At 38.9% G+C, this 25,840-nt stretch overlaps 1 protein-coding gene across 3 annotated transcripts; it reads right to left on the bottom strand.

Moving 5' to 3' along the window:
• Window positions 1–239: 239 nt before the first annotated feature.
• On the bottom strand, window positions 240–24,335 carry LOC131737096 (retinitis pigmentosa 1-like 1 protein). Of its 3 annotated transcripts, none has more exons than XM_059023772.1 (4): window positions 24,146–24,335; window positions 13,688–14,333; window positions 10,933–11,110; window positions 240–10,220 (listed from the first exon to the last, which is right to left on the bottom strand). In XM_059023772.1, the coding sequence occupies exons 2-4, from the start codon at window positions 14,312–14,314 to the stop codon at window positions 3,082–3,084; spliced, it is 7,944 nt and encodes a 2,647-aa protein (XP_058879755.1). In that variant the 5' UTR covers window positions 14,315–14,333; window positions 24,146–24,335; the 3' UTR covers window positions 240–3,081. The 3 variants fall into 3 exon arrangements, with proteins under 3 accessions (XP_058879755.1, XP_058879753.1, XP_058879754.1); XM_059023770.1 differs by lacking the exon at window positions 24,146–24,335 and adding an exon at window positions 22,287–22,683; XM_059023771.1 differs by lacking the exon at window positions 24,146–24,335 and adding an exon at window positions 16,042–16,213.
• Between the last annotated feature and the right edge of the window lie 1,505 nt (window positions 24,336–25,840).

The following is a 25,840-nucleotide window of genomic DNA, read 5'->3' as shown; positions in this document are numbered from 1 at the left end:
AAGTGTTAAGTATGTTGTGTAAATCAAATGGTAAAAATCCCAATTAAATCCATTTTAATTCCAGGTTGTAACACTACAAAATGTGGAAAAGTCCAAGGGGGGTGAATACTTATGCAAGGCACTGTAAGTAGGTGAGATGGACTGAGTTACTGTATGTCTATATCAATGTAAGTAGGTGGGATGGGCTGAGTTACTCTATGTCTATATCAATGTAGAGTAGGTGAGATGGCACCTAGGGTTCTCCGGACAAACTCAAGATTAATTTCATAAAGGCAGATTTAGAGAAAAAATATAATTACTCAGTATTGGAGTAACAGATCCATTACTTACTCTTCGGTTTTATTTAGATCCAAAATGTTGCAGACAGACATTTTCTAATAAAAGGACATATTTTTATTTAAACATGTGCATAAAACATGAATCATAATAAATGGGTTGGAAAAATGTAACCCTAATTTTGAATTGCTTTGCTAATAATAAGATGCTATATAAGTAAACCATAAATATGAAAACCAACCAGTGAAAACCTTTCTAATGCTAGTAAGATATAAGAATAAGAAAGTCTAATGCACCTTTAATTACAAAAATGATGAAATCAAGCATATTATTATTATTATTATTATTATTATTATTATTATTATTATTATTATTATTATTAGTATTATTATTATTATTTATTTCTTAGCAGACACCCTTATCCAGGGCGACTTACAATTGTTACAAGATATCACATTATACATTTAGCATATATTAATTGTATTAGTTTATTGGACCAACGTTGGGCTGTTGGTTGTTACATAAGTGAAAGAGGGTGAGGGTACAAACTACAAGTCCTGTGTGCAGATGGGATGACACAAGAATGTAATAACAATTCCATGCTCCAAATAGAACATTAACATCAGTATTTTGGATCAAGGCGCTCACAACATTATAGGCGATTTGATTAAAAATGAACAGTACTTCACAAGTAATTATATTTTGGAAACAATAAATGTAGACAGTCTGTTTTTTTTGTTATTTAATACTGCAAAACCAAAGATCGAGCAGTCTGTTATGCACAGTGAAGTTGTAACAGTCACCTTCAAAAACACATATATATGCAAAGACAGGATGTCTCAGGAAAGGCAACCACCACAAGCGGGGCATGGCAGATTGAACCCGCAGATGTGTGCAGGGTATTGTGACAAGCAACAGATATGCTACAGTGGCCAAATGACAGAAACTGGAAAACATATATGTTTCCACTCAAACAATATGTCTGGGCAGCAAAATGATAAGGGATATGCGATAAAAGTTGTGCTAATGACAGGCAAGAATTATTTTTTAAAGCTTGGTTACACCTGTCTGCTCTTTTGAGTTTTGAGAAGACATATTGAAGCTGTTGCTTAAAATGTGGCATACCTCCTGAAGATTATGACAAGTCTCTCTTTAAATATCTTGCCACAACCCTACAAGTCTTGGCTTTTACACCTTTGTTACAGCATCCTTTTAATATAACTGTCGCTTTAATTCAAATCATATATATATATATATATTTTATTTATTTATTTATTTTTATTTTATTTTATTTTTCCATGACAAACAAATCCAACCTTTTTACTTGAGAAAACAGGGGACCTGTTCTACATTAGCTTGCACTTGCTGGGGTTATATTTGACCTCATTCATATTATATACTGTAGCAAATAGAAGACCATTACCAGTGTAGTTGACAAAATTCATCTTCAAAATCACATGACCCTAATAGTTCTGTGTAGAACCTTTTGGGGGTATATATAACTCATTATATAAAATTCACAATTTTTACATATATTATATTGGTTTCTTATTGATCCTAAATGGAAAGTCCAAAGGAAATAAAATCCTTTAAGATTTCTATAGTTTTGCATACAGTCTTATATAATAGCATAACATTTTAGTTTATCGCGAGTAAAATTATAAATCTTATAGCAATAGCAAATTATATAAGAAACAGGTATAATTCCTACAGAAAGTCCTATTAATAAGAGCTTGTTCCTTACTCACTTAACTGTAACATATTATTTTGAACCAAACCATTTTTTGTATTTTACAAAGGTGCAAGTTTCTATGAAGCTCAGGCATAGCTTTTACATATTATGAAACGCCTTACAGTGAGGTGATCGGATACATTAGAAATTTACACCTAGAATACATCATGCAGTTTATACCAAATCAATCTCTCTCTCTCTCTCGCTCTCTCTCTCTCTCTCTCTCTCTCTCTCTCTCTCTCTCTGATATGGGAAAAAGTAAATGCTTCAATTAAATGTTGTTGTTGTTTCAATACTTAATCAATTTAAATGCTGGCAAATACGTACAGGAATAAATACACTAATACATTAATGAGCATTTGCGCATTATTTTGAAACGCTTTGCTACAGTATTGCACATACTTTCCACATAATTTATTTACTAATTGTAGATTAAAATATATGTTCAACCTATTAGGTTATTAAAATACAAACCTACAGTTATATAAATACAGTTTTTACAATAATGGTATAGGTTTTGTAATACTGTAATATAAAGTTCACTATACACACACACAAGTCCATCATAGTATTAGTAATGATAAGAAATGATTATAATGATGCAGCAAGGTTCTCACTGCAGATATTACACATTTTAAATCTTCCATGCTATATGTCTTTCATGTACGAGTCACTGTCTTTAATAGAAGTGGTACCAAACGCAGGGCAGTACTATAAAAGCCATACTAGACTAATGCTTTATGACTGTTGCCAAAAATGTTGGACTTTATCTGACTGCAACTCTGATTCACAATGACTAAGGCTTATCAAATGTAATAAAATGTCTATTTCCAGTCCAAAGATGGCATTAGACAAATTCTTTAAAATCAACTTATTAGAAAAAAAGTGTTCTGTTAACATTGCCATTATCTCTTGTTTTATACACACACTGAAAAGTGTAAAAACATTTAACCCTGCGATATACATACAACATTTTCCAAATTTCTATGTACAAATTTACTTCACATAAACATTGGAAATACAAAGTGCTTAATGTAACCATATCTTGTAACATTAACTGTTCTTTTTTCTTCTTAAAAGTCAAACTCATCTTGATCAATGTCACTTTCTTTTGGCTTTTCTGTGTTGGTAGATTTGTTTTTATCAGAAGTCACTGTCTTCTCTTCTTTTTCACTATCAGAAGCTGCATTGTTTTGGTTCCCTTCAGGGCTATCACATCCAGATTCCCTTTCCTCCTCTTCTGAGGATGACTCAGCATACTGCTTGGCACCTGAACTCCCTGAGCTTCTGCTGGTAGTATTTTCGTTCTTATTATCCCTAACTATTCCCTTATCAATGGATTTCTCCATAGATCCTTGTTGGAATTCAATGGATGATTTTGTCATCTGATTAAATAGGCTTTTTTTCACAACAGTTTCTTTATCCTGACTTGTCTCATTTCCTTCTGTGTCTGTGTTCTCTTCTTCCTCTTCAGCGCTGTTGTCTTCATTTTCTTCACTGCTTTTATGAACTTCACTGGGAATTTTTTCAAAAGCCTCTTCTTCCTCACTCTCCTGAGACTCTTTATTCTCATTTTGTGGATTGTCTTCAATTTCATTGTCTTCTCCAGTGCCTTGAGTCTCATCTTCCTGTTGCTGCTGGTCACATTCCTTTGTCACAGCATTTTCTTTTTCTGATGCTACATTTCCCTCATCATAAACTTCTGCCTGCTCACCAGGTTCTGCTTGATCAGTGACTTGAACTTTTTCCTCCTCATTTTTGTCTTCCTGCTCCTCTTCTTTCTCATCTTTATCCTCCACCTCTTCATCCTTGTATGCAGCCTCCTCATTATTATCATGTTGAACTTCAGTCTCATCTGAATCCTCAGCATCTACATCACCACCTTCATCGGCTTGACCTTCATTTTCCTGTGTCTCCTTGTTTTCTTCAGTTTCTTGTCCTTTTTCAACAGTATCTTCTTGGATTTCCTCCTCAGTCTCTTGGTTTTCTGCATCTGCTTCACAATCTTTTTTGTCTCCATTGTGCTTTTCATCATTTACTTCAGCTGTTGCTTCTTCATCTCCACCAACATAATTTTCCAAATCATGTTTTTCTTCATCTACTGCATCCTCATCTTCTTTAGCCAGAGCTTCTTCATTATCTTTTATATCTGTTACTTCAGTTTCTTCTTCTAATTCTACTTCATTAGAACCATTTTCTGCTGATGATTCTTTATCCATTTGCTCACTTTCTTCAACTGCCTCTTCTTCAACAACCTGTTTTTCAAGATCCCCATCTATTTCCTCTTGACTTTCCTCCTCAGCAAACTCTAGTTTTTCTGCCTCATCTTGTTCCTCTGCTTGGGCCTCATCATCATCATTCTCAGCAGTATCTTCAGCCTCTCCTTCTTCGTTCCCAGCCTCACTGTTCTCTTCTTGCTTCTCCGCCTCAGCAACCTCTAGTTTTTCTGCCTCATCATCTTCTTCCTCTGCGTGGGCCTCATCACCATCATTCTCAGCAGTCTCTTCAGCCCCTCTTTCTTCGTTCCCAGCCTCACTGTTCTCTTCTTGCTTTTCCTCCTCAGCAACCTCTAGTTTTTCTGCATCATCATCTTCTTCCTCTGCTTGGGCCTCATCACCATCATTCTCAGCAGTCTCTTCAGCCTCTCCTTCTTCGTTCCCAGCCTCACTATTCTCTTCTTGCTTTTCCTCCTCATCAACCTCTAGTTTGTCTGCCTCATCATCTTCTTCCTCTGCTTGGGCCTCATCACTATCATTCTCAGCAGTCTCTTCAGCCTCTCCTTCTTCATTCCCAGCTTCACTGTTCTCTTCTTGCTTTTCCTCCTCAACAACCTCTAGTTGTTCTGCCTCATCATCTTCTTCCTCTGCTTGGGCCTCACCAGTCTCTTCAGCCCCTCCTTCTTCGTTCCCAGCCTCACTGTTCTCTTCTTGCTTTTCCTCCTCAGCAACCTCTAGTTTTTCTGCCTCATCATCTTCTTCCTCTGCTTGGGCCTCATCACCATCATTCTCAGCAGTCTCTTCAGCCCCTCCTTCTTCGTTTCCAGCCTCACTATTCTCTTCTTGCTTTTCCTCCTCATCAACCTCTAGTTTGTCTGCCTCATCATCTTCATCCTCTGCTTGGGCCTCATCACTATCATTCTCAGCAGTCTCTTCAGACTCTCCTTCTTCTTTCCCAGCCTCACTGTTCTCTTCTTGGATTTCCTCTTCTGCAACCTCTTGGTTTTCTTCATTATCCGCATTTTCCATTTCTTCTTGCTCCTCTGCACACCCATTATCTGTCTCAGCAGTACAGCTCTCCTCGTTTCCACCCATTTTGTTTTCCTGCTCAAACTGTTCCACAGGCTTATTCTTCCTCATACAAAGAATTTGCCTCAAATCATACTCCTTCCGAATGTAAACACTTGTTGAAACAACAGGCTGTGCTGGCCTGGCAATCATTTTCTTCTTCATACAGGTGTCACAAGGGCAGTATTCATCTTCACTGCGTTGTTCACTAAACTCTGTACCACTGAAAGTGTAATTCTTATCACTTCTTTCAATGGATCCTTCGACTGATCGTCTGTTCATGACCTTCCATCGTCGTCTCCTTTGTTCAGTTCTTGCTGTTGACTCCCGTGTAATTGTGTTTCCAGGAGGGTGTGGGATCCTGCCAGCCCTTCCTTGGATCTTCTTGAGCTCTCTATTAATGGTTGTTTGAATTCTCGTGTGAACCTCTTCTTTCAGGTCATTTATCATTATATCAAGCTGTTCACTGCTGTCTAAATTCCACTTGACCTTGAAGTCTGACACTGCATTCATATAATGTGTCATGAACTGTTTCTCTAGTTTCTTAAGTAAATTTAACACCCAAACTGGATCTGGATCTGAAGAATTTCCTTTTGTTGATATGGCTCCCTTCTCACTTATACTTGTCTCCTCTTCTTGGATATGTGTTTCTGTTTCCTGTGGTGACTTTACACTTCTGCTTTCATCCTCATTCTTATTTGGTTCTTCTTTTTCTTCCTTAGTAATTTCAGCTGTTTCACCGCTCTCAGTGTCCTCTTCACCAATGTGTTTCTGCTCTTTGTCTTCTTCAGAGCCTGTGCCCTCACTTTCATGGCTCCACTGAACCCGACTTGCTATGTCTGGAGTGGCAGAGTTAGAAAATACTGCTGCCCACCTTGCGTTTAGCTTTGACTTGGGTGTGGAGTGTCCTGAGTGCTGATCATCTTCATTAATTTTATTTTCCTCCAGCAGTCTATGCAATGAATCATGTCTAGTTGGTGTTACACTCCCCTCCGCATTCATTTGTGTTATAGGTAATGCAGCTTTTCTCTGTGATTGAATAACTTCCACTCCACCAGTAATGCTGCTCTTTCCAGAGCCTGCAGAACCACTACTAACATCCACCCCCGAGGAGGACCTAGGGTTGAATTCATCATCTGTGGATTGATGGTCTTTAAATGTCTTTTCTAGTTTCGTCTGTTGACCATCTTCAGAAGTACCACCAAACCAGAGTGACTGAAGTATGTTCATGAGTTCTTTGTATCTTGCACTGCTTGCTTTGGCTTCTGAGTGTACAGGCTTTTCACTCAACTGAAGATTTACAAAGCAGTTCAGTAATTCTTTGGCTGAATTGCTAAGTTTTCTTCCATAAGTTGCCGATACCTCAGGCAAGCTGTTGCATCTATCTAGCTTGGTTCCTTGACTGGGATTCAGCAATACCTTCATTACCTGCACTGAAGTTTGCAAGCTGTTTGGTAAGGCTTCTTTATTGGGGAAAGTAGGAACTGCACTGGAAAGAGGTTCATTGGCAGTTGCTTGGACTGTCTTTGTGTGCTCTTCTGCACATTGCTCAACATCAACATTTTCTCCATCCTGTGTATTCTTTACTTCAAATTTTTCTTCATCCATTTCTAGTTCTTTCTTTGGTTCCTCTTCTTCAGGGATCACTTCTTTGGCAGCTGATGTTGCCAAAGTTGGCTCTGTACTAATTTGACCTTGATGTTGTGTTATTACTGGTTCTTCGCATTCTTCCTGGAAATCATCACCTAACTCATACATGGAAGTGTCGGCTGGAATCTTTCTCAGCCATTCATGGACAACCTCTGTTGGAGTTGCATTTGGTAATGCAGAGGGGACTAATTCTTTAGCATCTAATATTTGTTCAGAGTCCTCCTCTTTGTTCTTTTTTAAAATTTTGCTTTTTTTGTTTTTACACCCTTTGTTATTTCTGCTGCATTCTAATTTCTCTGAAACTGATTCTGTTGTTGCTGGTCGAGAGTTCCCAGCATTTTCTCTCAATAGCTCAGCAGCTGAGACGGATTCTGTGGCAACACTTCCTTCTGAGGAACCCAGTAATACTTTTGGCCTCACATTTTTCTTAGAAGGTTTCCCTTTTGGTGGGCAAGGAGAATGCAAACTTTGTGACGAAACAGACAAAGGAGCTGAGATTCTACTTGAGTCTTCCTCTTCCATGTGTTTCTTGGATCCTTTCCCCCTGTACCTTGTTGATCTAGACATGACAGAGTTAGCTCCCTCGTCATCAGTTTTGGGGTCTGTTGATTTAATCCCATTACATTTGACTTGCAAATAAGAATAAACACTAGAAATCTTACTTTGTGGTCTTTCATCATCCTCTTCCAAATTAAGCTCATTTATTTTTGCTTTGGAAGCGCCTGATTGACTTGACAAAGTTGAGACTGGTCTTGAACTAGATGTTGACGATGCCTTTGCCTTTCTGCACTTACTCTCTTTTGATTGGTTTTTGGAACCATCGCTTAAGGGCCTTTCATCCTTTTCTTCAGGGTCTACAGTAACTTCTTTGGTTTCACTAACAGAAAATGGTTCACTGTGATTAGAATCTGATTTCTGAAGTCTGGATAACTTGCTTGAGCCCTCTTTCCCATGTTCACAGCAACTTAAAGAAAAATGTGATTCTTTACTAGGTGGTCGCACATCATCTCCAACGTGTGAAGAAGTTCCTTTTTTCATATGGGCTGACCCTTTCGATGAGCTAGAAATAACAGATGGTGCCTTTTCACGGCAATCCTCCTGACATATTTTGCATACTTTGCTTTTTCCAGAAGCTTTTGTAACAGACATACCACTCATTGGCCTTCCACAGCTTGCATTTTCTGCGTCTTCCTTCATCACCTCGCAAGCAGCTTCCAATGAAACAGGTGACCCTGGTGTTGTCTCTCTTTCAGATTCACTGTAGAGCAACTTGTTGGACTTTTGGCTGCTTGCATCTTCTGCCTCTTGTGCTATCTCCTGACCAGCAGGCCCATCTGAAGCAGGTGACCCTGGTGTTGTTGCTCTTTCAGATCCACTGTGAAGCCTTTTGTTGGACTTTTTGGATTTACCAGAAGTTCTGGTACTAATGGACATATTGCTCACTGGCCTTCCACTGCTTGCATCTTCTGCATCTTGCTTCATTTCCTTGCAAGCAGCTCCCACTGAAACGGATGACCCTGGTGTTGTCACTCTTTCAGATCCACTGCGAAGCATTTTGTTGGACTTTTTGGATTTACCAGAACCTCTGGTGCTAACGGACATATTGCTCACTGGCCTTCCACTGCTTGCATCTTCTGCTTCTTGTGCCGTCTCTTGACCAGCAGGTCCCTCTGAAGCAGATGACTCTGGTGTTGTCGCTGTTTCATATCCACTGCAGAGGAACTTGTTGGACTTTTTGGATTTTCCAGAAGCTTTGATACTAACATTTTTACTTATTGGCCTTTCGTCATTCTCCTCTTCTGCTTGGGCTGTTTCTTGGCCAGCAGGTGTCTCAGATACAGATGATCTTGGTGTAGTTACTTTGTCAGATTCACTGAAAAGTATCTTGCTAGACTTACTTGCTTTGGATAGTTTGGATGAAGTGGAGTCTGAGCTTCCTGCTGATTGATGTTCCTCCTCCTCTGTTGGCTCCTTAATAGAGCAATTCGGCAAACTGGAGACAATTGAAAGGCATCTGGCATCATCAGATTGATCTACACATGCTTTTTTCTTTCTTGACCTATTAGAGCGAGTGGAAGAGCTTGATGCCTTGCTTATTGGTCTGGGGGACAAATGGTGCATATTGGAAAGTGACTTTTTACAGCTAGTAGTGGAACAACTAGAAGCCACACTTCTGGATCGCTCCTCATCTTTTGATTCATTTTTGACTTTCTTACAGTTTTTTGACTGCGAAGAATCTCTGGAAATACTGCTTGGTGGCCTATCATCCCCATTGTCATCGTTTTCTTCTTTTAGTGCTTCCAAAACTTTTGAGGAAGTACTTGATGTTGAATTGGGGCGTTCATCCTCCTCTGTAATTTCAGTGATTTGGACACTAATTGTGTCATTTCCTGATCCTTTGGAAGAAGTGGATGGGATGCTAGTGGGTCTTTTTTCCTCATTGTCTGAAATCGGTGTGACAGCAGTAGACTCACAATTTTCGACAGGACTAGGGCAGGATATGCATTTGCTGTTTACTGAAGATGTTTCTGGTCTTGCTGCCTTGTGTGAGACAGTTGAGCAGGATTCACCGTGGCTGCAGCAACGGCTCAGAGTGCAGTACTCAGCTCTAGCGTCCCCTTCCTCAACAGTCTCTGCGTAGCACATGGCCTGCTCTACCACATGCTCTGTGTACTCTTCACTAGATGTGGTGTGGAAACTGTCCATTGGTGACTTTTTGTGGATGATTCTTCTGTGAGATGATGCACTTGAACTGGAAGATGTAATGTGCCTTACGGCACCAATGCCTTCTTGTCTGCTGTGGGCAGCATGCATGGGATTTTTCCAAATATCGTACTGGCAGTGATTGCAACAGTTTGGACAGTAAGACTCTGTGTCACAGGGACAGAATGCTTGCACTCCTGAGCAGGCTTCTGAATTGGTTTGTTGTATTGGGCCCATCTCATCCTCTTTCTCTAAGCAAGAATCTTTGTTTGTGAACGAAGACTTCTTGATCTGGGTTGACCACTGAAGAGTCTCGTCGTTCAGCAAGCGAAAACGCACCTTCATCTCTACTGAAAGGCTACCATCTTTGTTTACAACCACTCTCTTTTCTATGTCCTCATCCATCATGGACTCTTTTGCATGTGGGAAAGTGTCCTCATAAGAAGCACATCCACTGTTTCTCGGAGACATATTGGGCAAAGACTTCTCAGATGATAAGGAAAATCTCATGGACCTGTTGCTTGAATCAGACCTTGGATGGATGATGCTTTTCTTTGTTTCTAGTCCAAAGTTGACTGTAAAGCATAAGAAAAAGAATAACAATTGGTTGGCAAAAATTAATGTATAATAGAAATGATGCAGTCTACAGTAACATTAAAACAATATACATTTTACTTATTGTATTGTTTTTATATAGTGTAAGGAGGCTTAAACAACACTAGTTCTACTTACTATACTGTATATTTTAACTTGTTTAATTACAGCAACCCATATATTTCTGCAGTGTAATTAACACAATAAATTTGGCATTCATTACTCCAGTGATCTGAACAGAAACATACACAAGTTTGGTGCTAGGCAAATAGTTAAACAATGTATGTGAATGTATGGGATCTTGCGTTACCTGTTTGTATGGAACAGGTCTTAAAGTCTACTGAGATCAGAGCATTTTCTATATTCAAATATCTAGGTCTCTTAATCCCGGGGCTGCTCTTCATTCAGGAACCAATAAGGCATTTTACTATATGTTGATATCAACACTATGCTGTATAGGATTTCCTGGGGTTAGCCAACCTTTTCCCCATTTGCCAGGAATAAGGGATAACCAGGGATAGTTACTCAAAGCACTCCAGGGTATTACCCAGCGCTATACAATGTTAAAAAATGATAGCTGATAGCTTATTTCAGCAGGATATAAGTCTCACAAAATGACACTAAGACATCTCAGCTGCAGCTCCCCATTTTAAAAGGTACAGTTTATAAAAAATAAGAAAGAAAAATGCCAACCATTCTTCTTGCTTTCGTGAGATTCACTGCAAATGCTTGTCCAGGATTTTGCGCCCAGTCCTGGAAGTTTCTCCTCAGAATTTTTTCTTAAGCTTTCTGCCAGAAAAGGTCTAAATGGTTCCCGGCCAACACAAACCACAACACTGGGGCACTGCATAAGAGCCTGGATGCTGTCGATCTGAAATAAACAAATGACAAGTAAGTGAAAGGGCCAATGCTGTCATGAAAATAGTCAGACAGATTATTGCAAAAATGTTTCATAAAACCTTTTTTTTCAAATGCCTTGATTCAGTCGTAAGACATTTCTAATGCATGTATTTAAAGAATAATTTAAATAAGAACCACTGGTCTATTGTAAACACCTTGGTGTTATATGTGTGTATGTTGAATCACCTAACTAAATAGACAGCATTTCTTCATGATGCCACATGTTTTGGTTATAGTTTTGTAAAATGAACAGGTATACTCTGAACAGATACATAAAAGCAGGTAACTTTCTTTATGCTTATACAGTACATATATTACACATTAGGCTTCAACCTTGTTGTGTCTTTGCCTCTGGGGGAGAGGGGGCAGGGCTGGCAGAGGTGGGATAATGGGATAAGCCTTCTTCCAAGGGAGATGTGTGTTTGCTGTGAACTGATAGAGACCTTAGGGAGACTCATGGAGTAGTTCCAGAGCTGCAAATACTTTGTCCACACTTCACATCCCAAAATAACAGGCCTTGCCTCAGTACCGAAGAGGAGAATGCTTATACAGTACCTATATAAGGATATATTCAATTATAGTTTAACTTGAGACCCTTATACCTGTCTTCTAAAATGAACTGCCACCTTTTAAACTAATCTATAACCACTCTGAAGGCAAGGGGATATTCCATTCCCAGTAGATCAGTACATTGTAGGGTGGAATAGGAAAGGGATTTGAGTATAGAGAAGAACCCACCTAGGCAAACTATCCATATGATTATTTTAAGTCCTTTTTATAGTAAAATGGAGGGCAAAAATGTTTTAGTGGTTGTTAAGTGGAAGACACATATGAAACAAGCAAGATAATCTGAAGTCAATATCTGAAACACTTTGTAAGACACTACCAGTTAAATACGTGTCATCACTGATATACCAAGGAATGTTAATTTAGCTGCCTATCACAGGTGCTCAGTCTTTGAGATAATATTAAAGTCCCCAGTATATTTATATGCCACACCCAAATGCTTGAACCCCTGGAAAACCATTCTATATTTTGCTTTGCCTCTGAACACAAAGCCACTCTTAATTCTTTCAGGGAAGTAGGATGTTGTTTCTTATTACAGCTTTGGATCTGATCACAGAAGTCTTGTCTCTCCAGACCCGGGCCACGTGAAGCATGTTAGCTGCTTAACCCCAAATGAGGTGAAGCAGATATTTGGATTCATGCAATAGAGCTCATGCGTCATTCAGCAAACTTACAAGCTATAATATCCAACAGTAATAAGAGATCCGTACAAAACCTGACCTTTTAAAGTAGCAGAAAGATATTATTGTAAACTGGTGTGTTATTCAGGGGGCATGAACGAGGGCTCCTCCCACTACTTCCTTCCTACCAATAACATCTGCTAATCCTCTATTTCAACCCCAAGCCTTGAGTTTGCTCTGTGTCTTGCGTTTTTTGTTTCCACCATCCTCCCTTCCTCCCCCACTACGCTTCCTCTTCTATTCGGCTACTCCACCTCTGCAACGGTCTCCCTCTTTGGGGTAAGTGACGCTCACTTCCCAACCTTAGAATTCCAGCCGCCGCTGGATTTGTCCTCCTCGAGGAAGTTTCTCCACGAGTCAAGGGTGACCCCCGGCCAAATTTAACTATCACTGTCATTTTCCCATTCTCTCCTCCAGATCCCCCTTGGGGGAAGTATCAGCTGTTTCCCAGCCTTGAAGACGGTTCTGTCTCACCTCCGCGAGGGTGGCTCTCCGCGAGCCAAGGGGAATCTCCTTACTCTTCTCTAAGTTATAAGCACATATCTTCTATTATCAATTTCTGAAGTCTCTTTTTCTAGCAGCCCTAGATCATGTCCAGTGAATATAATTCAACTGACTATCCACCTGCACCAAACAAAATTGTTAGCACTCTAGTTTAGGAATACATTATAATAGGTTAGATAAAATACTCTAAACATGTTATTAATTATGCTATAAGCAGTGATATATTCTGAATAGATATAATAACGCTGACTGGCAAAACACATTTTAATTATTTTTTGCGTCAACGTATTCAAAGAATGTTATGTGATTCATATTAAACATATGGATCATTAAACCAAAGTGTCAAAACAACACCCACATTGCTCAGAAATATGATTGTGTTTCACTTCACTTTGGTTGGTGCTATAATGATATCATGGAATGAAATGCAGAATTAAAAATATCTGTTAGTATTTTAATTAGTTAATTTGATTGATGTGAAAATGCATGTTTTCTATGGAATTAAACCATATCACACTTTGTAGGCTATTTAATAATAGTTCTGTATTGGAGACCCACAAGCAAAAAAGTATAGTTTTTTATAATATTTTGTTTTTACCTCAAAGATTTTTACTTATAATTTCCACTGAAGATATCATTTCGAATCAATCAATCAAGAGAGTTCATATTGACTGTGGAGTACAGTAATTCATTACAGCATAACAAACTTACCCCACTTATTCAATCCCTTGCCACACAGACAAGCATTAATACTAATGGTCATTTTCATTATAAAAGTAACTTGCTGAAATGCTCACCTTTCTCCCATCCTGAGTGTAGAGCCTCCTAATGGTGTACTGCAGGAGTTCAGATATCTCCTCCAGAAAGACCTTCAGGCTGCGGGCAGTTATCTTGTTGAGGATTATGGTCCTCCTCACTGCTGGGTCACTGTTCTTCACTAGCGTAATCCTCTTGGGGTGCCTGTGAGCCGCATGTTTCCCTGGGAGCTCCTCCAGTCGTGAGGGGCGCCTGCGGCTGCTGGCTGGGCGGCTGCTTTGCCAGGGAGTCGGCTTCCTCCCAGCAGCCTCCACACTGATGGGCTTGACCTGCCAACGGTCCGAGCAGAGATAGCAGCCTCCGTCCTCCAGCTGCTCCAGCCTGTTGATGCAGTGGGTACCGCGGGGGGTGGTGATGGTGCGCACCCCAAACGGAAGTGGCACTTTGTGGGAGAGGTCGTCAAGCAGCGCGTCAAAGCACTTGAAGCTGCGCTTGTGGATGGCCATCCTGACCCCACTGAACTGAGGGTCTCCCCTCTTGAAGAAGGTGATTTTCTTGGCCGGGGTTGACTCGGTCACATTGGTGGCTGTCCTGCTCACCGGTGGCAGAGGCTGGTCATTGTTAAATGGGAAAGTGAGGCCTGAATAGTCCAATGAAGCACTCTGCATTCTGCTCACTCAGATCACACTGTCGGAGCAAAAAGAAACAGAGATTATAATACATGCCAAGTGTCCACATATGTAACTGTAAACTGCATTGTATTACAATATAATATGATACCACGTATAACATTTACAATAATGTATAGTTATGGGGTGTACCTGCGCTACCACAACTGGGGGTTTTAAGACCATGGTGAGTGGTTGCTGGCGACCATTTTGGAACCCATTGGGGTCAATATTGTGTCCAGAGCTTGTCTCTGATGCCATTTTCCAGGGAACATCCATGACTCTTGGAATATACAGGTTGGGAATATTTATTTATTTATTGGTTAATTTGCTTTTTAATTGTAATTACCTTTCAAATAAAAACTAGTAAGAGTATGATTATTTTTTGGGGGGCTTGGGTTTCATTTATTAATATCAGGGAGAGTAAAATTAAAATGTTCATATTTTATTGGCATTAGATCTAGAGAAACATAAATGGGTAGATATTGAAGGATAATCCTGTACATTTATTACAATCATATTGGTTAAATAAATATCCTAGTAGCATCATGGGGAAAGCTGTGTTATTGGAGGAGTGTATGTGTTGGAGCACTGTAAATGTATTGAGACGCATGGATGGTCACGGAGCAGGTACTTTAAACAGTTTGTGTTGATGATCTTTTACTGTGCTTTACTACACATTATTATATATAAGTCACATCCCCGTTGGAGCCTATTAGCAGCATATACTCTTATAATTTCGCTGAGGGTGTAGATCTCACACTCAGAATGTCAATGACAAAGCATTTCAACGTTCCAACCACAACAGATTCTATGTAAAGAGATTAAGTACAACATTTTTTTTAATTTAGATTTAATGACTTGTAATGTTTATAAGTGTTCAGTGGCTACCTATAATTAAGTTGAAAGTGTATTCTTTTGCTCTCTTTGCATGACACAGTAAAGAGTGCGTGAGAAATACACTCTCAACTTGATTAGAGGTAGCCACTTACAAACATAAATTAGAGACCTAACTCTGGCCTTCTAGAGAGGACAGTATTTTTTTAAACAGCTCTAGAATTCTCAGCAAGTGCTTCCCACAACCAGAGGCACAGTGATTTTGTTTTAACAGGCAAGCAGACCGAGCACAGAGTATTGGATGTGTTGGCTGTTTCAGTTCACCTTTGAAGAGCTTTCTAAACACTCTATGCTTCCTTATACTACTTCATATTGATACCAGAATATACACCAAGATACTACCACAATACACTTAACTTACAAAAAGAACACTTTTTCTTGATCAAAGATATCAGTGTCATTAAAGGTCATTTTCAACACTCCCGTCTGTTATTTTAGTTCTTTTCATGTCTGATTTAAATGCCAGCTCTGAGCCAATGTATGTCTCTCTTTCAAATGTGAACATCAATGGAAAATATTCAATCCGTTCATTCTTTGATCCATCTGTCATTGGATATTTATTTTTCTAGTTTTGTTGGGACGCATGATTAAATGTACCATATTTACCCAATTTGTATGATTTCCCCTCTTAATAATAATGTACTCAGCTAAAATGTAATTGAACAAGCAATGCATAATCAAAAGCCTGTCTATACTAGGAATTAGAAACTACAGCTCACTTGTTAAAATGTCTCTTTCCTCTTTTCTTTTTTATTTTATAAAATTTTTCTTGCTACATCAAAGTAAAAACAATGAAGATTACATTTTAAGAAAATAAGCATTTTACTTACTCTGTCATTGTACATGATTCGTCTGTGCTTTTCAAGTAAACCCCCAAATGAATTGAAATAATAATTAGGTAATGAACAGCAACAAAGGTATTTATTAATATATGACTGGAACAACTGTGCACTGAACAACCTAGCATCACAGCTACATGTCCTCATGAAAATGGCCTATAGGCTAATCAGGTCCTTTAGATGCTAAGGATAGAACAAAAAGCCTTCTTAATCACCTTCTAAACGTTCTAAATTCTGTGAGAGAATTAGACACAGAGCAGGGACTTCAACATTGCATAAAGGCATCAGCAGCATTTCTTTTTAAGTGAGGTTGGTTGGGTGTGGCACACCATCAGCTGTGTACTCTGAACAGTTAGAAAACCAGTCACCCCCCTCCGCTCAGCTTTATTTATAGCTGCCTACAAAGACTCACTGGGACTGCTTCAAAGGGTATGTGTGCCTGTTAGTGGCAGACTCCTAAGAAAGTGTACTGAAACATGAATGAATAAATAATGAAGAGACCAGTGCATATCTTTCTTCAAGCAGATTGTTCTCATTTGAAGATAAGGTTTGTTTCTTAACTTTTTAAGGACTGGTAAGTACAGCTTATTGCAGAGAAATCAGCTAAGCATCCTTGTTTGCTAACTATTTAAATTACTGTCATGTTTTATTGCTATTCCTTCTTTACCTCTTAGTTTGAAATGTGGTTGGAGGAAATGACACACCAGATATTAGAAATGTTGACTCTTCTCTCATAGGCGAGACATACAAGGCAGACAGAGGCAGTCACATGCTCTGTCTTAGCAACTAAAAATCACATTCCTACCTCTTAAGAACAGAGACATGCCATAGATCAAATTGACAACATTGAGTTTTAAACCTGCCAGCAGAATATAATAGAGGTGTTTGAATTGGCCTCAAACTAACAAACCTACACTCTATTTACTAGGAAATCCTTATTATACTCCATCTTACACCTTTAAAGAATAAAGACAGTTACATTATTTTACCCATCTGAGCTATGACAATCCAAGGTACATATTACCCTCTTTTTATCAGTAGAAAGGTATTTATGATTTGAAATACTCTTAATTAGCTTCAGTACTATTTTCACTGACCCATATCAGTGTATAATTAAAATGTTTTACTTTTGAAACATCTACAGTATCCCTCAACAGAGGTGATTTTGTGATCCCACTGCTATTGGCTTTGCTAGGAAAGTCGGGATGAGATCTCATTCATAGACAGAAATATACTCTGTTTCCTAACCATCCTAACTGCCTAAACAATGCAGTGAAGGGGGGGTCTGTGCTCCCTCTGATGGGGAAGAAGCACAGTGCAGGACAGCTGGGTGCCACTGATCTGAGTCTGGCTCCTGGTGAAGGAACCTCACATGTTTGACAAATCCAAGATTTTCTTAGCAGGTGCTACTGTGTGATATGGGTCAGATTTACAGTACTGGAACATGTGGTTAATTCACATGGTAACATTGTCTTTAATGTTTTTGATATGTATTTACTTCTCTAACTGGACATATTATATCAGACATTCTGGCCAGACTGACACATTTCACAGGAATCATTTAAATCATTGAATAAGTCATAGGAAGAATAATCTAAACACAAGAAAGCAACATCCCTGAATTGGTAATCATCTGGTACAGGGTATGGTTTCTGTCATCTGCAAAAGCATTTCACATGTAGACAAAGTGCCAAGTTAGAAGTAAAGCCTCTACAAAAAGGTATAAATTACTGAAAACAATGTATTATATGAAGATTTGATAGTCCACTATTTGTAATTATTTGTTAACCCTTTCCTCTATAAGCCACATCAATTTCTGAACTCACATTACTCATCTCAAAAGTAACCAATGTTACTAGCCTCTGGAGAAATCCTGCATTCCTATCTGGCACTCAGAATTCAAACATTGTTCTAATGTTATTATTTTGTGGCAGGTGATTTAAAAATGGGATTTTCTGAAACTCACTAAGGGTTGTTTAAAAGTGAGTGTATGTTTCAGCAATGGGCTACACTGACTGTCTTTGTTTTGCCATGCCAATGAGTTTATTATTATTATTATTTATTTCTTAGCAGACACCCTTATCCAGGGCGACTTACAATTGTTACAAGATATCACATTATTTTTACATACAATTACAGTATTTTTTACACACAATTACCCATTTATACAGTTGGGTTTTTACTGGAGCAATCTAGGTAAAGTACCTTGCTCAAGGGTACAACAGCAGTGTCCCCAACCAGGGATTGAACCCACGACCCTCCGGTCAAGAGTCCAGAGCCCTAACCACTACTCCACACTGCTGCCCCGAGTTTAACACCTTGCTGGTGCAGGAGGTTATAGTTGCTTAGGTAGATAATGGATTTATATTAGGCAGAATTCTGACCCCTGCAGATTTAACAATTTGATCATATAAACAACTGCCTGTGCAAAAAGGGGTATACAATTATTATTATTATTTATTTCTTAGCAGACGCCCTTATCCAGGGTGACTTACAATTGTTACAAGATATCACATTATACATTATTTCACATACAATTACCCATTTTTACAGTTGGGTTTTTACTGGAGCAATCTAGGTAAAGTACCTTGCTCAAGGGTACAACAGCAGTGTCCCCCACTGGGGATTGAACCCACAACCCTCTGGTCAAGAGTCCAGAGCCCTAACCACTACTCCACACTGCTGCCCCATACAGTGACACTTGTCTGAGACCCTTCAGGTGTCAGTTTGTTCCCATCCTCCACCAGTTACATTTGTCCCGTGGATCAGATGTTCCTGTACAAGGTGTGTTGTATTGTTATAGAGAATGCTGACCCCTGCAGGTGAGACACGGTAACTTGTGCACAGCCACCCAACCAGTTACACTGCATTCTTTATCATTAGATGTGATTGAATCTCTGCCATTTATATATAAAAAAGAGAAAGTTGCTAAAACACTTTTCAGTGCATGGTGTCCCAGTAATAATATGATACACAAGAGTCTTGATGTCTTCATGAGGTTTTTAGAGAAATGCTTCATTGTGTTTCTGTGGAAGGTGCAATTTTAAACAATTATAATCACGTGTGAGATACCATCAATCCCTGTTAAGTATTTGTCAAAATTCAAGTACATTTTATTCTGTTTACAGATGCCACCCTGTGCATAGACCATTCTGCACAATTCTAAAGTAAAAAAACAAACAAAAAAACAGCAATACATTTTATATTTAATAATAGTTCCTGAATACAATATCTGTTTTTCCAATTTACTATAAGTTACTATATCATGTGTAAGATGTTATAAGGGACATCATTTTGCAGTTTGAACAGCCCAAACAGTTAGAGACTGGTGTATTAACTTATAACCTTGTGCAATTTGGTGGCCTATTTTAAATCTTTAATTGGACCAAGTGGCTTAAAAAAGTCATGTTGAAACAATTGCTTTTGTTGCTGGTACTGTACTGACAAGATTTCCAAGCAATCCACTAGACATGCAGACTTACAGTGGTACTTAAAAGACACTTTGACAATTAGACAAATGCTTCTACCACTATTGTATATGTTATGAATGAGCCTATTCAAATTAGTGATTAACTGATTGATTAACCTTACTGAAAATCTTTTTGTCTCACTCCATAATGATCCTGGTTCGAATAGAATTTTCACAAGACCAACAGGCCTATCAAGACCAAAAAATATATTAACACAATGGCAATGCAGAAAACTGGGCAGATCACACATTTTCAAACAATCAATTCATATACCTTAATAATATGCTGAAAACCAGGCTGGGTCTGGGATAACCCTCCCCTGCAAATCTCTGCTGGTTCATTCCTACATCTTCAGAAACAAATATCCAGTTTGTGTCACATTTCAAGAGTCTCTGGGACTTACTAATGAGTCACTTCATGACAAATCACCTGTGTTTTAAACCAATTGTGCTGCTCCACTGACTTGGAATCTGAAGATCTGATGTGCTGAGAATAATCAGGGCCCGAGAGAGAGGTTTCAACATTAAAATATATTTTAATGTTGACTATGCAAGTTGTTAAGAGAAAATATATGTGGCAGTACAAGCAAGACATGGCCGACACCAAATCAGTCCCTCAGCATCTCTAACTAGACCTGAAAGCAAACCTGAAGTGCTGGAACAACAAACAGACGTCAGAAAACAACTTGTACTAACTGTAAAACAGCCTTAGCTGATTTATGGTAGCCCTAACCTGGCTCCAAATGGACGTTACTCTAAATCACAAAAGAACACCTTAAAAAGCTTGGGGAGACTAAATTGGGTGTTGGGGCAAAATGGAATACCATGAAACGATCCCTACATAATGCAACTGCACCTATCACAATCCCAAACCCTAAATCTGCAAATCAACAGATAACACAGAATATTCACAAGTAAAATCTGGTTGCAATTAATCTATTGACTCTGACAATTCTTAAATATCCTGTATATATTGTAATTTTTGGACCACCTATTGTACAACATTTTGGACATACGTTCATTTAATTGCATTTATTTTGCATTTTAGAATTCTTTACTTTTCAGCCACAAAAAAAACCTTCAATCACTGCCTGAACTACTCCCCAGAGGTGGCAGCAATCTGAATTATACTCCCCCTGCAGTATGGGATGTACCTCTTGCAGCCCTGGGCGTGAGGGGATAGATAACTGAGCCTTACATAAGTGGGCCAGGCTTGATAGTAAATTGAACAATGTGAATAATGTAAAATTTGAGCAAGAAGACAGGATAAAATAAATGATCCACCGCTAATTTAGCAAAGCGGTGGTTCAGGCAGGGAACTCACTTTTAAGATATTAAAATCATAAACATCTAGCATATTAGGCACCCTCATTACCAGAACATTCATCATTCGATAAACAACACGTCCAATGATCAGCTAGAATGGGATTTTTATATATGACCTCGATACTCCTCCCCAGCCTCCACATGTTTTTCGGCTTCGCCTAAAGTGGAGGGAAGCTATCCTGCTCCCTGCCCATGGCTTCCCTATAGTCAGCCAGGGGTACCTTGAAGGACGAGGCCAAAGAACAAAAATGCAATGAAAATATGAATAATGTAGTATTTGTTATCTAAGCTTTAATAAATATTTTTCTCTATCGCATGAGTTTTCCTGACTGAACTAATGTTCAGCGGAAAAGTACTTAGTTGTCTCCACTTTGGAAAGAGCTGAGAACCACTGTTTTAGGGGAACAATTGCAGGGTAGAATTTAGGATGCAGAGTTAATCTCATGGCTCCTGCTGGTTGTTTGTAAAATGTTTCTGGGTGCGAAAGACACTAACTTAAGCAACACATTTTTAAATAAAGCTCTTAAATACATTGTGCTATAGTCTGGGTTACCAGTACCCAATTAGAAAAGACCTTCATCTGCTGACAAATCACATTAGTGAGATCTGGAATCTTAATGACTTGCATTGTGAGAAGATATCCTTCAGATTATCATGATCTGCAAAGGAGACAATCAACCTGCAGTCCCATGATCCATCCCACTTTCCTTACAAGCTTTCCTCACAAGGGCCAACACAAGCCAAGTAGTTATTCTAACCTTTAAATTAGAAGTGGGAATACACAAACTTTATGAGCTTCACAGGATGGGATAATTATTATCAGAATGTACTTTAACTTACATTGGTCTTCCAGGACAGAACATAATTTCACAATCAGCTGTATAATGTATACATGTATATTTTCAGAGTAAGACATACTAATCTTTTTGTTTCAAGTTTTACACATGTATGTGTATAGAGGGACCACCTGTTATAAAGACTATTTTCAGAAGCTGCCTTGAGTAGTCTTTATATGAAAGCTTTCACGTATTACAATTATGTTCCTACACGACAGACAGAAAGAGACAATATAGTCCTTTTTCTTTCTGGAAATAGTCCTTCCATTTCATGGGAAGTAGATACCCCAGTATACATACATTATATAGGAATTAATGGTATTTCAAGAAATTAATACATACATTAAGGCTGTAGTTAATAAGAAGAAACAGCATTATTAACTAAATAATAATTGTACAAATTAAGATAATCATAAAAATAAAATAACTAAAATAAAAAAATACATATAATATGAATACATCTTAAAAAGTGGAGTGAGACTTTTAACACCTGTATCCTGTTCCACTGTTAAAAATCAAGGATTTTCAAAGCTCTTGCTCTGACCCATCAATCTTCCAAGTTTAAACTAACACCACCTGTATGTTTTGAAAGCTCGTTTGCTTACCTTGCTGGACCGAAAAGCATTCCAGCCTCATCCCAGTGTCCCTTGTCCCCTGCAATGTCCTTCCCTGCTTGTGGCAGCTGTAGAAAAATCCAGGCCAACCAAGCTAAGATTTCTTTATTCTCACCCCTCAGCCATTGATTCACGCAGCAGGGAGACCGTGACAGCACATCAAAGCTTCATTATCCATGCAGGTAAATATAGACAGCACCCTTTACCTCTCATATCTTTTTTTTCCTTCTTTTTGTTCTTATTTTCTACTGAAGCTATTACGATTTAGGTTCAAAACATCCCAACGACTTGCCAGTATTGTTCTGCCTGTGTAGAAGACAGTAACACTAATGATTCCATTAGGCTAATTCTCCCTTGAATGGATCCATGTGTGTAGAAGTTGGAATGGGATTGATTTGAAAGAGGATTACCCTCACTGAGCCATCTGCAGCTACAGGAATTAACTCTTGGATCGCTAAATGCAAAGAAGTGTGTTGATTGTGTCATTTACAGCAAAGGATGCAAAACTTCAGGAAGATATAGCTCAGGTGCTAACTGAATAGTCACTGCATTGCAGTGTGGAGTAGTGGTTAGGGCTCTGGTCTCTTAACCAGAGGGTTGTGGGTTCAATCCCCTGTAGGGGACACTGCTGCTGTACCCTTGAGCAAGGTACTTTACCTAGATTGCTCCAGTAAAACAACTCCAACTGTATAACTGGGTAATTGTATGTAAAAAAAATAATGTGATATCTTGTAACAATTGTAAGTCACCCTGGATAAGGGTGTCTGCTAAGAAATAAATAATAATAATAATAATAACTGAAATGACTTGCACCATAGAAGTAAATGTCTGACATTAGGCACCGTTTCATCTTTTTACTCCTGTGTAGAGTTTGAATAATGTGTAGGCAAAGAAAGGAAGAAAAAAAACATAAGGACTCCATCTAAGTTGTTTCTTACTAATTTTGTTATATTAGTGCAAATTGCAACCTGGACAAAACAGCTTTGCTTTATAAAGAAGGTGATGAGCTCGGATTTTATGTCATGTCCTGTGTTAAATCCCTGTTAACACACTCAGACATTGCCCCGAGAGCAAGGGAGTCATTGGATGCAGGTTTCATTAAATAGCAATGCCAACACGCTGCATGAGGTGTACATTCAATATATGACACGCTTTTAGTTTAAATACATTAATAATTATTTGTGTTTTATTTTTCTTAAGAGTCTGATGGTAAATTTACAGTAAAACTTTGTAAAACAAAATAGTACATATTTTGCTTGGCAAATTAAGAAATAATATCTGTATTTTAATAAGGGTACCATTATATTATTGGTTAATTGGGGGAGGTGGGTGCACTTGCCTCGCGCACTGAATGCATGCCTGCCAAAGGGCTCCCCTGGGTCCTAAACCCTGATAGGTACACACGTGGATTGCAGTAAACACAGACCGACCATTACTTTTGCAGACATTAAAAGTTTGCTGACATAAGGGGGTTTAGCAGTTGAGTTTTGAGCAAAATAAAGGAGAAACCTGTCACGGGAGTTGTCCGGGAGAAGTGTCCAAAAAGCGTGAGAGTCCTGGCAAATAAGGTAGAGTTGACAGGTCTGAAATGTACAGTATTGTGTTACCTAGAGTGTGTGCCTGTATAAATTATAATTAGGGCTTATGTTTTTCTGGGTTTATTACTTGTATTTTTCGGTGATTATTTTGAGCTATTTTCGAGTTTTATGTAAATCAGTTTTTATTCGGGGCTTTTGTTTTTGATATACTGTATGACATTAGTGTTTTCGCTTACTTTCCAAAACGATTTTTTTTTTCTGTCAAAATATGTATAGTAGTAACTCGACAGTACTTGCACACTGAAGTTGTACCTTCTTTCCATTGCTGTCTTCCACAACGAAATCCCGATGGTCACGGGCACATTCTTCTGGGGGGTTTGTGTGTACGCATTTTTGTACATCTCGCCACAATTCTGTTTAAAATCCTGTAATACATCTTGAAATCCCACTAACAAGCCTCCATCCTGATTGTAATCTCGATTTAAATCTCGCAAGTGGAGTCTCCAATAGAAATGTAGGAATGTGCTGTCACTCGGTAGTTGGGGCGGGTTTAAAGTATTTAGAACGAATCAATGATAGATGCAAGTCAGGAAGGCGGGACATTACCCAGCAGCACTCGGAAACGTATTTATTGTTATTTTTGTATTAGGTTTTATTTTTTAATGGGAATAGGGTAAAGTCAACGTGAATTGATTAACCATGTCCACAGTTTTTCAGGTGTTTTCCGGTGTTTATTGGCTATCCACCGATTTCATTTTTTTTGTATCAGGGGTGTTTTATCGGGTTTTATCGGTTAAATCCAAAAATCAGAAGCCCTAATTATAATACACGAAGGTAGCTTGAGTTTTAAATAATGTAGACTTATGTAACATAAAAACTGTATTTTTTTATTTTTTTGTAATTAATATTATTTTATTTCAAAACATTAAAAAGAAAAAAAAAACAACAAAAAAAACATTGTCAGAAGTGCGAGCACAGCACCTTGAACGCTTGGCCAGCTTGACTAGTAAACACATACTTACCTACGCATCTGTGTAATGTAATAATGATTTCTCCTTTTAAGTACATGTAGGCTACAAATGAATATAATACACAAGTGCATCAAGTACATACATTTCTCTGAAACAGAAGATACTAACTCATAAAACCATGGTAACACAAACCTCGGCAACACCTTTCTGTACAACTCAGAAGTACGTGTTTGTATTTAACTTTTTTCAATTTAAAATATTAATCATTACATGCAAACAAATTATATTTTAATTTAATCAATAGGTGAAAAAATTCTGTTTATCAAAAAGCACTTTCACCGCTTTTTTGCTCCCAAATGTCTAAGGTTCTTCCTAGTCCCGCCCCCTACTGTCACTGCGGATAAAGAAGCAGTGGAGGGAGAACCATAGGGGGCAGTGAGTCTCTTCACTGTGGCGAAGAGATCGACTCCTGCTCTGCCAAACCGCTCCCAAATACGCACCACTATTTGAGGATGGACGGTGTGTGACCATTTGGAACCTCTCCCTCAAGAACTCGTTGAGGTGTCTCTTGAGAGGTGGGTTCTACGAGGTGGATGGCTCGTTTAAGAAGTAATGCAACTACTTTTTGTTTGAGGGCTGAGACTTGGAGAGGGTCGCTCATGGACCGTGAGTCCTCGAAAGGGAGGAGGATCTGCGCAGAACTGAAGCATATAACCTGTGTGTACGGTGGCTAGCACCCAAGTGTGCGATGTGCAGTCACGCAAATATTGCAGCTGGTGTTGTGTAAAGGGATGGATCTGAGGCTGCAAGCCTTCAGTCCCTGTTTGGGCTGCTGAGGCTATGGCGGAGCCTGCTGCGGGGGCTGTCTGGGGCGGTGGGGGAACTGCCTCCGGGAGCGCTGTTACTTTGGAGTCCCACGTCCGGCGCTCCTCCGTCCTTGCGGGTAGGTTTGGCTGCTAGCCGGCTTGAAGGCCTAAAGGCGATGCCAGTGTTTCATTCTATCCCGCAGCAAGGTGGGGGAAGGGAGCATCGAGGC

Source organism: Acipenser ruthenus, chromosome 5 (genome assembly GCF_902713425.1).
Source record: "Acipenser ruthenus chromosome 5, fAciRut3.2 maternal haplotype, whole genome shotgun sequence".
Lineage (NCBI taxonomy): Eukaryota > Metazoa > Chordata > Actinopteri > Acipenseriformes > Acipenseridae > Acipenser > Acipenser ruthenus.
Note: the sequence above shows the minus strand (reverse complement) of the source record. Positions and strands in the feature narration are given on the sequence as shown.

Coding starts and splice junctions, on each gene's coding strand:
- LOC131737096 (XM_059023772.1), bottom strand. CDS start 14,314: ATGCAGAGTGCTTCATTGGACTATTCAGGCCTCACTTTCCCATTTAAC. Junction 11,111..13,687: donor ACACTCAGGATGGGAGAAAG/GTGAGCATTTCA, acceptor TGTTTATTTCAG/ATCGACAGCATCCAGGCTCT. Junction 10,221..10,932: donor TCACGAAAGCAAGAAGAATG/GTTGGCATTTTT, acceptor TATGCTTTACAG/TCAACTTTGGACTAGAAACA.